At 50.6% G+C, this 13,091-nt stretch overlaps 5 protein-coding genes across 5 annotated transcripts; 1 reads left to right on the top strand and 4 right to left on the bottom strand.

Annotated features, from left to right (window-relative positions):
* Positions 1-305: 305 nt before the first annotated feature.
* BDW43DRAFT_322084 (GMC family oxidoreductase) lies at positions 306-2,819 on the bottom strand (the record flags this gene model as incomplete). Its single annotated transcript, XM_032049482.1, has 8 exons — positions 306-518; positions 570-704; positions 798-1,223; positions 1,303-1,450; positions 1,505-1,615; positions 1,674-2,184; positions 2,335-2,387; positions 2,457-2,819. 8 exons carry the CDS (start codon positions 2,817-2,819, stop codon positions 475-477), a joined length of 1,791 nt encoding a protein of 596 aa, XP_031896429.1. The 3' UTR covers positions 306-474.
* Positions 2,820-3,785: 966 nt separating this feature from the next.
* Positions 3,786-6,275, bottom strand: BDW43DRAFT_287938 (MFS transporter). The gene is made up of 10 exons (XM_032043213.1): positions 5,656-6,275; positions 5,376-5,596; positions 5,251-5,307; positions 5,006-5,186; positions 4,729-4,952; positions 4,531-4,677; positions 4,419-4,475; positions 4,226-4,359; positions 4,053-4,125; positions 3,786-4,002 (listed from the first exon to the last, which is right to left on the bottom strand). Exons 1-10 carry the CDS (start codon positions 6,040-6,042, stop codon positions 3,939-3,941), a joined length of 1,545 nt encoding a protein of 514 aa, XP_031896428.1. The 5' UTR covers positions 6,043-6,275; the 3' UTR covers positions 3,786-3,938.
* Positions 6,276-6,434: 159 nt separating this feature from the next.
* Positions 6,435-8,461, top strand: BDW43DRAFT_287935 (uncharacterized protein). The gene is made up of 2 exons (XM_032043212.1): positions 6,435-7,718; positions 7,783-8,461. Exons 1-2 carry the CDS (start codon positions 6,873-6,875, stop codon positions 8,233-8,235), a joined length of 1,299 nt encoding a protein of 432 aa, XP_031896427.1. The 5' UTR covers positions 6,435-6,872; the 3' UTR covers positions 8,236-8,461.
* Positions 8,462-8,601: 140 nt separating this feature from the next.
* On the bottom strand, positions 8,602-9,089 carry BDW43DRAFT_186915 (uncharacterized protein). The gene has a single exon (XM_032038961.1). It carries the CDS (start codon positions 9,039-9,041, stop codon positions 8,721-8,723), a length of 321 nt encoding a protein of 106 aa, XP_031896426.1. The 5' UTR covers positions 9,042-9,089; the 3' UTR covers positions 8,602-8,720.
* A 1,739-nt stretch (positions 9,090-10,828) lies between these two features.
* Positions 10,829-13,016, bottom strand: BDW43DRAFT_186907 (uncharacterized protein). Its single transcript, XM_032038960.1, has 6 exons — positions 12,369-13,016; positions 11,753-12,287; positions 11,652-11,691; positions 11,432-11,594; positions 11,155-11,359; positions 10,829-11,082 (listed from the first exon to the last, which is right to left on the bottom strand). The coding sequence occupies exons 1-6, from the start codon at positions 12,669-12,671 to the stop codon at positions 10,982-10,984; spliced, it is 1,347 nt and encodes a 448-aa protein (XP_031896425.1). The 5' UTR covers positions 12,672-13,016; the 3' UTR covers positions 10,829-10,981.
* Positions 13,017-13,091: the final 75 nt, after the last annotated feature.

Genomic DNA, 13,091 nt, shown 5'->3' with positions numbered 1-13,091 from the left:
GGGGGTACATGCGCTTCATAAATAGTTAGCAAAAAATAGGTATGCCACCTTGTGAAGCAATATAATAAGCCCAAGTCGATCTATTTTTTAATAGAATCACTAGAGTGCTATTGGAAGGATCCCAGGCCTATTGTAAGGTCAGCATTTACTATAATAAAACGTGGAATTAAAGTATTCCGTTTCAACAACATAGGAAAATTCAGGATGCCGTATCCACTAGGGGTATATAGAGTGTCATAATTATGAACATGCCTACTAATTACGTAAGTATTGTATTACCCTTCTCTTATCCAAATAAAATATTGAATTGGTATGCTGTATGCTACATAGGAATCATAACAGGGTACCTCTAAAGGCAGAGTGTGCTTCTGAAGGAACGGACAATACGCCCACATGTATTTACAGATCTATGGAAGGAATGTATATAATTCAGACAATTCATAGCCCAGTACCTTACTTGAAAACGGCACCAACTCATCTACCCAAGATGTTCTCCGCTATAAGTTCGGCAAACGCGTCTATAGTATCCAGTCAGCCAGAGTTTGTCCACCGGGTTGAGAGCAGCTTACAGATGGAGCTCATGGGATGCCCGGCAGGAAGATACGGGAAAGCACTGGCATCCACGACTCGGAGGTTCGAGACACCGTATACCTTAGCGCGGGTATCAACCACGGCATCTGGATTTGAGGAGTTGCCCATTGCACCTGGGAAGATTGTATTAGCTCACAGCACTTTCTAGATGGTTGTCTGGGGGGGTGGTGTCCTGGGCCGGGGGGGAGGAGAAAGGAGAGCCATACAGGTTGAGCTGGCGTGATACCCATTCACGGCATGGTTTCTCACCCACTCTAGGATCTCAGCATCGGTCACAACATCATGACCCGGTTGAACCTCCTTCACGCGAACCCCACTTTCCTCAGCAAACTGTCTCAATCTCTTTATCGCACCTACAGCGAGCTCGGCATCAGCGGGGTGACTTAACGCATTGACGTTGATGATGGGAGCGTCATGGGGGTCGGCGCTGCGCAGCTTCACGTAGCCCCGGGAGTTGGTGCTCTGGATGGCGGTTGTGACGGAGGCATAGTTATTTGCGAGTGGTTTATCGGCCGGGTTAGATCCGGGGGATAAGGTGAGATATTCGACTTCGGGGAAGTCATCTGGGAAGCTGGCAAGGGTTGCAAGGGTGGCGTTGGTAAAAGTGTCCCGGTTGGGGAGTTTTTCCCAGCCTGTAGATGACCGGCGCATGATGAGCATGGGTAGTGTTTCTTTGAACGACGTTAGATGAGAGGGAGGCAGTGAACTCACCGACAACACCCCCGCCGATACCCGTAAGAGGACCAGTTTGGTGGTTGAGATAAGATTCGACGGCTGCAGCATGCAGATCGGGGTTGGTGAGAACGCCGGAATTGGTGGTGACATTCAACTCATGACTGGTAAAGACGAAGAGGTGATCCTAGGGATGATTTTAGTCTAGAGAATCAGATGCACTGGAAGAAAAACAACTTACCCACAGATTCTGTCCAACGCCCCGGAGGTCGGAAACTGTGGGGATCCCGAGCCGCTGGAGGTCCTCGGCGGGTCCGATACCCGACAGCAGGAGAAGGTGGGGTGAATGAAACTATTTGGCATTTGTTTAGTAGAGTCATCCTGTTAACGATTTCCATCTCTGTACATACCACCCCAGCAGACAAAATAACCTCCTTCTTCGCCGAGATAGTGTACTCGGCGCCGTTGGTCTCCACGAGTACTCCAGTCGCAGTCTTGTTCGAATCAAAGAGAATCTTCTTCGCTAATGTACGCAGATAAAGTCTCAACGGGGTGGTGTCCAAAGCCTGCTGCAGGAATGACGCCTCAGAGGAGCTTCTTGTCTGATCTGCAGGGTCGATCACAAAAGTTGTCGGTGCGAAGCCATCCAGATGTCCGCTGTTAAGGCCATTGATAGGTTTGAGACCTGACTTGGAGAATGCGGTTTCCATGAATTGATCGCTTAGGGCTCTGTAATTGGGGAAGGATATTTGGAGAGGGCCCCCCTCCGGGCTGTAGGCGGAGGGGTCATACGGGTAGGTGGAGTCATCCTTGGGCTTAGTGAACTCGACACTCTTCTTCAAGTACGGGAGTAGATTATCCCACGTGTAGCTGTCGTCATCGACGAGGTCGGCCCACATCTGATAGGAGCCCTTGGTAGCCCTAGCGGTATCCGTGAGCAAGACGATCGATCCACTGCTTCTCCTGTAATAGAACCATTCATACCTGTGGAAGATCATATCATTGAGGGCAGAGCTTTGAGATCAATCGGTCAGTCCGTAGTCTACGAATCATTCCGGTGTAGGGACCAACCTTCCTCCGAGAGTTTTGCCAGCGGTGTAGTGGATCCTACGGTTGTTGAGGCCCTAGAAATTATTCAGCAAAACAGGCACGTCCATACTGTAGCCGGTTCAAACACAAAGATTTATGCTTACCACCTGCGGTTCCGTAATCAAACCCCAATCCACCAACACAGGGCTTGGTGTCAGGTCATTGAACGATAAGTAAGTGGCTCCATACCCAGGTACCTGGCTGGTATTCCCATTGTCGATTTCATAGAAGCTTCCGGCTTCAATCACTGCAACGGTGACATCAGGCTGAGCGGCCAGACGTGCAGCAACGGTCAGGCCTGCAGTACCTCCTCCAACAATGACATAGTCGTATGAAGCATTCTTTGCTAAAATGCCGAAAGAATTCCCAAACAGTTTTGTCTGTCCTTTCGTGTTGGTGGCACCGAATACCGCAAAGGCACCGGTGAATACACCGGAGAGAGCAACGTATGTGAGCGGGACGCGCATTGTGCTCGTTTTAGAACTAATTCAAATCCAATATCCAGGTCTGGCCTTTCCTTTGGAGATTCACTCCTGGACCATCTTCGAGGGGATACGACCGGCCTTTTATGCCTGGCGATAAGCAACGCGGTTTGGCTTGTAGCATTTTCTTTTTATTTTTATTTTTTTTATTTTCTTTTGACCTTTTTTTGCTTTTTTTTTTTTTTTTTTTTTTTTTTTTTTTTTTTTTTTTTTTCTTTTTTTTTTTTTTTTTTTTTTTTTTTTTGACTTTTTCGCCTTTCTGTTTGAACCAAGACGATGATGACGCTACTGGATCTTGCGCTTCTGCTTCGTTCTTCGGACAAGCAAAGGACGCCAACCACCTGGCTAGGACGAAATCGGGTATGAATCTCCTCGTCATCCTCCCAAGAGAAAGTCATTTGGTACCAATTGATCTCCGGTATTCCTTTGCGATATAGGCGTTATACCAGCTGCGCATGTCTCCACAAATACGAAATATAGTATAGCGCCCAGAAGGGCTCGTATTGTGAGGTGAGGGTTGGATAGGGCTCTGGGACCGAAGGATTGAAGGAAGGACATTGCTGGAGAGAGGGCGTTTTAGGTCAGACTATAGCGTTCGTATTGGGGTGGCACTTGATTTCGGAGCGGGAGAGAAATTTCCACAAGGAGTATCAGAGTTATGGAGTTTCCTTTCTTAGTCAGGGAATCTACTTTGCCTCCATGAAGCTTACTTCCGTGGGGTCCACCAGGTCCAGATCATCGGCCAATATCAGCGACGAATACTAACAGACGAGACGTTGAATTCCAGGGTGGACGCGACTGGTCAGACTGGGTACTTGGACCGCACCGCCCCTGGAGTCTCGGGCAAACCCATTTAGCAGGTAGTAACGGTATGTGAGAGCTCTTCGATTTGAATTGAACTACCCAAGTGGCATGCTTTGCAATAAACACAGTATGTAACACGCTTGTGAACTATTACCCACGTTGTCGCGCCCGTCTTATCTCTATCAGCCCCCTCAGTGTACGAACAATTCCAATTAACCAGTACATTTATGCATTCGCTAATCTCATCTCCGTAATGCAACCCCGTAAAGTTCAAACTACATCCATTGCAACCGTGGTCTCTTATTTGGCACCAGCGTATCTACTATGTTGGCGGATCTTCGCGCCCCATTTGTAGAAGATATACCTAAGCAGGTTAGCAACAGCGTACAATGAGATGAATAAGGCAGAACCTACGGAAACGGTGACAATACAAGGGTGATCATGGCGAGCAGGAACCCTGCCCACTGGTATCCGAGGTTACGGAACACTAGATGTCTAGGTTAGTTTCAACCCATAACCGTAAAATAGGATGAGGACGATGCCAAAACAAAAAAAGAAAAAAAGAAAAGAAAAGAAATCGAACTCACTGGCTTGACCAAAGAGGGGAAACGCTGCAGCGAACATACTCCTGGAGAAGCTGTTCGCTGCCAGCGCACTAGCGGCGTAGAGCGGGTAGGCGTCGACGAGGAAGGTAAAGACGCCGGAGAAGATCATAATCACACTACAGGATGACCAATTAATCCAAGTAGCCACAAGATGAGGGAAGGAACCCCAGCTCACCCAGCACCGAAAATACCACTTCCAATAATGGGGACGATCCAATGGACAGACGGATACCTACACTCGTCAGCGACCCAGGCATTCAAAGCACCGAGAAGGTAGAGTTTCTTACGTCGTCCACGCAAACCAGAGGAGGCCGATCGTGACGAGAGGCGCGCCTCCCACAGCAGGGGGGAGCCGGAACTCCGGCTCTGATGAGCCTGCAGTGCCGGTCTTGGCTTGGTGCTCTTGAAGCAATCTCATGAAGTTTCTATGCCAACTACGCCATGTGTCAGGTTTTGTATAATCGACCAGGAAGAGCGGCGCTTACAGAGGGTTTGTGCCGATGCCGATGATCATGCCAACAGTGATCCCCAGGAAGCTCAAGCCAACCTGCCACAAGTTGAAGCCGTAATTGTTCTTGAATATGAGCCCGAAAGCACCGAAGAAGAGGTAGAGCACCCCCAGCAAGACAGAACAGAACAGGCACAGGCACAGACACATGGGTTCTAGAGTGAGAAGCAAAAAGGGCCTATAGCAGGAGCGTATTATAGTCTGTTGCAAAGTCAGATTGGGAACCACCCCGTGGAGCCAAAGCGATGACTTGCCTGAGAAATTGACTTATCCATCTTCTCAATTGGCGCGTAATATCTCTCGTCTCCCGTCTCCGTTCGGAGCCGTTGCGCTTCTCGCCTGAGAAGAACTGGGTGGTAGGTTTCGGGAACCAGAAGGCAGATCGAGACCCATTGAGCGAAGGCCCAGATCAGAAGAATGTAGAAGGACCACCGCCTACATCGTCGATCAGATCAGTTTGGGCCACGAGGCATCATTGGGGGGAATGCTGCCTACTCACCAGTCCAAGTAGGAGTTAATGAAATTTCCAATCACAGGACCTAGTTCAGGACCGAGGCTGTAACCACCATGTAAGTCTCGTTATAGATCAATCCCCCCCCCCCCCCAACGAGGGCGCGCACTTACAAAGGACTCGCTGTATAGACCATCATGGGAGCTTGCAGCTTCTGCTTCGGAAACAGATCTCCTACGGTACCCCCAGCAACACTCAAAAAAGCGGCACCGGCAAACCCATTAAAAAAGCGTGCCACAATCAGGGTTTCTATGTTGCGGGCCACAGCACAGGGAATAATCCAGATCACAAAGAAGAACATCGAGACGACATAGACTGGCTTTCGCCCGTAGAACTGGATCATGTGAGCCCTGCTCATCACCACCCAAATCATCCATAGGCATGTCAACTTACCTCACTCAGCGGGGCGAGAATCATCGGGCTCAATCCCAGTCCCACCACAAATATACTCAAACCCAGAGTCGTAACGATCTCGCTGGCATGAAGGTCCTTCTCGATCTGTCCATATGTTCCGGTGTACAACGAACTCGTACAGGCGACACACAAGCTCGTCGACGAAATAATGGCGACAATCAGCCATTTCCGCGCGGTGGAGAAGTGCTTGGGGCTTCGCGGGTCATCTTCCCCGCTGAAGGACACGAGAAAATCGACCTCCGTCTTGGGCACAATAGATCCAACGGTCGCGTCGGAGTCTTTCTCCAGATCTAGGTCCGACGACAGCCTATGCTCCTGCTCGCTGCCAGAGTTGGACGCGCGGGCTTCTTCCTCTCGTGGTGCCATTCTATGACCAGAACTATTGACGAAACGCGTTTCACAGTCCAGTGGCCTCAAAGCGTTGCTTTCACGTTTGTATCGCAACAGTGGACGTGGTGATACATGCAAAGGCCAAGAGTTAATAAGACGTAGTTAGCTTTCGGAACTCGGGCCAATATGCCAACCGACTACGTAGTCATCATCATATTCTGACATCGTTTCTTCAAGGAGCGTTCAGTGCAAATTTCCCTCTAGAGCTCCGAGCGACTAAGTAAGTGGCGATGTCCAGCATTGCCCAAAACGGCAAATCTGAGATCATTACTCAAAGGAGCCCTCCGAGATTCCCTGGATAGGTTTAGCGTGGGATGGCCCGCGTAGAACATGCGTGGTTGGGCTGGAAATGGAGGCCCGGCGATTACTAACAGACCGTCCGTTCAGGGATGCACGGCTAGAAATGCTTCCAGCCTTGTCGAAGGGACCCGAATCTCACCTCCTCATGTCGTCGGGAGTAGTGCTTCGATTCGTTGCCTAGAGAATATGGACCTGAGAGGAGGGAGCGAACCTTCTACCGTAATGGTAAGATGCGGACACCCCTAGGAGGAAACGAGCAGCCCCTCTCGGATATCACTGGACATGGGAGCGAACCTGTTTGTTACGAGTACCCTTCTACGCACGGTGCACGGATGGAGGACGGTGGAAGGGAGGATGGGAGAAAGCACTGGCTACGTAAATCGAATACGAGTCTGAGACGTTCCTGAGAGTGAAGCACAGTGTCGTGCGTAGTCCCTATAATAGAGTCCAAGTCACACTTATGGTGCTACCGGGCCTCTAGGACCTAAGCGCAACCTCTCGCAACAATGCCCTCCTCCAGTCGACTATCAATCGCCATCGTCGGGGGCGGCATCGGGGGACTCTGTCTGGCCATCGGCCTTCTTCGGAACAAGAACCTCGACGTCGCCATCTACGAAGCAGCACCCAGATTCGCCGAAGTCGGTGCTGGGGTTGCCCTGGGCCCAAACGCCCAACGTGCGCTAGCCCTCATTTCTCCCGCCACCAAGCAGGCATTCCTCCTCCACGCCACGGCCAGCCTCTCTTCAGAATTTCAACATGTCTGGTTTGACTTTCGGAACGGTAAAGCCGGCGAAAAGGATGGCGAAATCCTCAGCAAAGTCAAAAATGAGACGGGTCAACAAACAGTCCACAGAGCCAAGTTTCTGGACGAGCTAGTCAAGCTCATTCCGGAGGGAATCGCCCACTTCGGCAAGCGGCTCGTTCAGATCCAGAAGCACCCTGCTTCCGGGGCTGGGTTGTACGAACTTGTCTTTGCGGATGGGACGGCTGCCACTGCAGACTGCATCATCGGGGCGGATGGAGTTCACAGTTCGGTGCGGCAGCATCTGCTTGGGGAATCTCACCCGGCTGCCACGGCCGTGTTTACCGGGACCATCGTTTACCGCGGCCTGGTTCCGATAGATGTTGCCCGTGACGCCATCGGTGAATTTGCTGAAAACTCATATATGTGGTGTGGAGAGGGAGGCATGGTCATGACCTACCCCATTGATGACGGTGAGACCATGAACGTGGTTGCGACTCGAAATAGGAAGAGTAACTGGGATGGGGCTCCATACACCAAGCCCGTGGATGAGGAGACGGTGCGAAACGATTTTGTAGGCTGGGGAGGGATTCCGGGCAAAGTCATCGAGGTATAACTCCGTTGATCCTTCTTTCCGGTCAGGCATGGTTAACTACCACATTAAATATATTTAGCTCCTGCAACAGCCAACGATGTGGGCGATCCTAGACCATTACCCAGCTCCCTATTACCATTCCGGGAATGTCGCGATGATGGGTGACGCCGCCCATGCAACCAGTCCTTTCCAGGGTGCTGGTGCAGGGCAGGCAATCGAAGATGCCTTGGTCTTGTCAACCCTCTTTCAGCAGGTGACCAATCGGGGACAGATCAACCCAGCATTGGCCGCGTACGACAGCGTGAGACGACAGCGGTCCCAGAAAGTTGTTGCCACCAGTCGCGATGCGTTAAAGCTGTTCTGCTTCGACGATGGCTATGTGAACGGAGACGCGGAGCGCTGGAAGGAAACATGGGAAGGCCGGATGAACTGGCTATGGGAAATTGATTTGCTGAAGCAGAACGAGGATGCACTCAATGCTTTTGCAAACATCATTGAGAAACAGCCTTCTGCTCTGAGGGGGATGCTCTAAATGCTAGTGGAATTTATGCAGATCCTACAGATGTCGAAGGAAGCAGAGACTTATACGTCAAAGTTTAGTTTGGAATGTCAGTTGTTCTCATCCTCCTGCTATATCAGGCTTGGATGTACATTATTTCCCAGTGTCCACAAAACAGACAAAGTGATCTTCATAGAGCATTTTCTTGTTTTCTTTTTTCCTTTTTCTCCTTTGCCTGGTTTATCGCAGCGGTCAAATGTCTGCTGTTTTTGGAAATGAACATCTGGGACATACCTCGTGGGTATACCGTAGTTGTCCACCATATCTACTCCCTACAGAGTAGATAGAGCGGATGCTCTGCACCCGCCAGGATAACCTCCGATCCATAGGCTACATCGTCTGGGGATTATCCTCTAATCGTCTTCGTGGCTTCTTTCCGAATCTCCTTCGGAATCTTCTCCAAGATCATAGTCGATATTCCCCCTCACTCCATAAGACAGATCTTAAATTTTCTTAAATTATCCACAGCCAGGTTCAAAGTCAGGCCCACCTCCTGACATACAAGACGCAATCCCTCCTCCCATAGTTCGTAATGCTAGGAATGCTCGGTGTGATTCTGGATCCATAGCCGCATGACGATCTCTTCCCAGTACAGGTGTGTACGTGCCCACATCAGTTAGGAAACGATAGAGCAGACCGATCTCCCTATTTTCCTCCCAACTAAAATCATACAGGCTTATGTTAACTCGTAAAACTAGCTCGCGCAGGGACTTGGGTAGTAGGGGGCCAAATTTCCCCGCGTGTTTCGCATACCAGCCCATTAGGACGCGAAGCAGCATTTCGGCCGATCGAAGATTGCGGAATTTATGTGGAATGCCGTGAAACGGATCGCGGATATGATCATCAGCTCCGGCCCAGTAACGATCGCCTACATTCGAAGGGCAATATCCCACCCCGAGAGCAAGCTGCTCAACGGTCTAGCTAACAAATAGCGGGGAATGCGCTAGCATTGGGGCATATTGAGACAAGCTCGCTTTCATATCTATAAGCCATTCCAAAGTGTAGATTCTTCAGGCTTGTTGTTGGGGAAAGTAGAAAGTTCATATCTATTTCAGAAAGAGTAGTGCGGACGAGAACCAATGTCTTCAGTTTACTTAAAGATCACGGCTTGCTTTTCTGCTATTCTGTAATATCGCGAAGCCATATATTTAAGTGGCGCAAAGATGGTAAGCAAAAGCATACCGTACATTACTCCGGGTTGTATAGAGGATAGTTATCAGGATATTGGTCATTGTACATATCTTCATCCTCGGCGCTCGGGACATTTTCCCCGTAGTGCACTATCTCAAGTTGCTGCAACGTCGACAATACCCCATTTGCAATAAGAGGGAACGTTTTCTTCTTCTCAGGTATCCATCCTGCGAGACTGAGGAATAATCCACGCAAAATGGCTGCAGATTAGAAAGCTGAGAGAAAGGGACAGCGGTAAAGCAGTAGATAATTTTCTCTATGGAAGGGAGAGTACCTCGCTTCGGTGCCAGGGAATTGAGCACATCGTAATCTCTATAGACTGGTCAGTAACATCGCGGAAAGTCTCCTAGCTTACTGCTTTCGTTCATGACGGTGCGCCACCGTATCGAAACCGATGAGTGAACATAGATCACTTAAATCCTGCAATCTCTTCAAATGTTTGGAGCTGTTGAGACAGGATGCCTCTTGTGATGAGCTCTTTGCGGAGAAACTGAATCTTACCGCGCATAGCCTCGACTTTATAGAACACATAGTGCTCGGCTTTTGAGGGTTTCAACGGTAATTCTATCTGTTACGGGCCACTTTCAAGCCATAGGCGTCGAAGGTCTTGCATAGCTTCAACCCGAGTGTCATCACTTTTCCGCTCCTTCTGTTCCCACATGGTATTGCCAACAAGCTTCCACCGCCTTTGCTACCGCTTCCTGCCTACTACATAGTGATAATAATAATCATCATACTTCAATCGACTTCCATAACCATGACACCAAGGGCCTAGAACACATCTTCCTAAAGTAACATGCCGAGAAGGAAAGTATGTGAGGTCAGCATGAGAGATGGGTCGTAAATGATCTCCTGAATGGGAAAAGTGTTTCTGATTTTCATATCAGCCAGTGCTCGTCGGGAGGTGTTGCATAAAAACTTCCGTGTCCTTGGTTCGATGGACCCTGTTTCAATTTCTACACGGGGCTGGCGGCCCCGTGTATCGATGCCGGATCGAGCTGCACCTTCTTCATGCCCTCGATTGCCAGGGACTACGATAGGTTCCTCGAGCACCTGTACTAATTCCACACTCGGTGGATCTGGTCCGCAGAGTGCCACTGCTAGCCAAAGGGGTTGTTTAGCTGCTGCTGCTGTCTGACATGAGCCGTTTATGAAGATAGTTCACACACCCGAGAGTACCACATCACGAATGCAGGGTTCAAGTTTGAGCTATTCCTGCTAGTCCGGCTGCTGCCGAAAATTCCATTCCTTACTGGGTGTGCTTTCTTCCTATTGCTCCCTCAGCCTTTCAGCTCGCTGGTCGAGCTCGGGATTGGCGGTGCCTTGATTCAATTCTGCTCATGCACGAGGGATTGTCTACGTGCTTACGACAGATAGCTTTTGTGCAGTAAGCTCGACGATAATCTCTGGTGACATTGTCATTATATGTACATCCTTCTTTACGGGGCCGGTGGTGTTGCTCCGCGAGTAGCATTGCTGGACAGTGCCGGATCGCCTTAGGACTCATTGGACCCCATCAGGTGTACTACTAAGAGGACTTGGCAGCATCCTTCAACTGTTGCAGATAGTCATTGAGGTCGGTGACATTGACCTGGGGGACCATTTGGGCGGTCTGGATATAGGAGGTAACTGCCGACATCATCAAGTAAGTCTCCAGGCTCTTCGTCGCCGCACATGGGAACCGATGCGGGGTCAACTCACCATATTTATTCAACTTCAACCACTCGTTCGAGATCCTGTTGAGTTTGAGCTGGCTCAGGGCCATCTTTGGAATCTTCTCTTCAAACGAGGCTGCCTTATCGTTAATATACTTGACCTGGGTCCCCATGACATCCCAGCCTCCTTTCAGTGCCTCGATGGTCGCTATGGCGGGGCCGATCAGACCACTGAGCTCCTTCGCTTGGCCCTGTCACCCTCACCTAATCAGACCAAGGCTCTTTCCATAGCACCAGTGGGGAGAGGGACGGGGGGAGAGTACCTTCATGGATGTCACATTGGCCTGTAAGGTCTTGTGCAGTAGAACACTGGCGTGTTCGTCCTGGATGAGTTTGTTCATCGCGTCAATCTTGGCCTCGTATTCATTGATCTCGCTTTGCTTTTGAGCAAACACGATAGGTCCCGCAATAGTTCCCGCAATGGGGCTATGATGGGCCTCCCGGTCAGCAGCAGGGGCAGGCATTCGGGATTGCAGGACTTACATCCACACGTAGGCGGCGGTCATCTTCTGATCAAAACGATCTGTGGTTCACAGTTTAGCCACCGAACACGCTGGCCAGGCCAGAGGGGGCCCAGAACGTACCCTGATCGATGATGGCTTGATAGCCTTTGATATCATCTTGATGGGCTTGGATCTGGGCTTCCAAGTCCTCGATATTGCCCAGCTCAGTGGTTAGGATGGTGGTCATGGATGTTTCCAGACCCTCCAAGGTAAACTGGTTCGACTGACAGCTCTTGTCAAAGGCTTCCAGGGCAGACTTGACCTTGTCGATGCGGGATAGGATGATATTCACATCCGCGAGGAGGTCGTCGGTTATGTCCTTGATGTTCCCGCGGATCTGCTCCTGCTCCGCCGCATCATCGGTGTCGTTATAGTCGCCGCACAGTTTCAGCATGACGACGTAGTACGAATCCTCCGCGTCCGTGCTCCCTGCATCGTCGGAGTAGTTGTAGATCTTCTGGGCGAGGCCATTCATCTTATCCCAGGTGCAAAGCTTGTCAAAGTCACTGTCGTCGTCGTCAGTGGACCTTTGGGACTTCAGAGCCTTCTGGCCCACCGTCCATTGCTTGACAGCCGTGTTGTCATCTCCGAGAAAGCCCGTACAGTCGGCGTGGACCTAGTTACCTGAGGGTTAGACCAGATCCCATCCATGAGGAGTTGTCGGACCGACAACACGGGATGACACGCCGCGACTTACTCTCTTGTACGCCTCGATTAGCTCATCCACCTTGTTCCAGATCTTCGGGGTGATCAAGGAGGTATCCACAATGCCCGTTTGGTTGCAATAGTTGGTGCGATCCAACGGCAGCACCCGGCCCCCGTGGAGATACCGGTTTAGTGACCCCATATCGGCATTGCCTAGGCCGAAGACGGTGTCGTCGTCATTGTCACTATCACCATCCGCGGCGGACGGTCGGCGAGCGGCTTTGTTCAAGTTCGTCTTGCTCATGGTCTGGCCCTTGGGGAACCAGACCGTTTCGTCGTCAATGACATCGGACATGGTGCAGGCTTCTCGGGCTGTGGAAATCTGACAGGTGGGTGATGGGTGGGCGATATTGAGAGATGCAGGAGGACTTAGGTGTGAGGAATCTCAAAGCAATGGGTAGCCAGCGGAGGACAGGCGCTTTTGTACCTCCATGGCATTGCGACCGTCGTCCCTTCCACCCCGAGGCATTAATTTGTTCCTGTGGCCCTGAGACATTTTCCCCTCTTGATACGTCAGGTCCACAGGCTTTTGATTCCCATTGATGACGTGGACCATCAATCCTGAGATATTTTCCCTGTTGGTCCTTCCGATCCACGGGCCGGGACGGGCCTGGTTCTCTTGCTGCTGCTTCTCCCCTGTTTGATTGACGTCAGGTGCTGCATCGTAACGCATTCGGAATTTGCAAGTCGAGGTTCGCATTGACTCGACTGGAGG

The sequence above is a fragment of the Aspergillus alliaceus genome (genome assembly GCF_009176365.1).
Source record: "Aspergillus alliaceus strain CBS 536.65 unplaced genomic scaffold BDW43scaffold_51, whole genome shotgun sequence".
Classification (NCBI taxonomy): Eukaryota; Fungi; Ascomycota; class Eurotiomycetes; order Eurotiales; family Aspergillaceae; genus Aspergillus; species Aspergillus alliaceus.
This window is presented reverse-complemented; position numbering and strand designations above follow the sequence as displayed.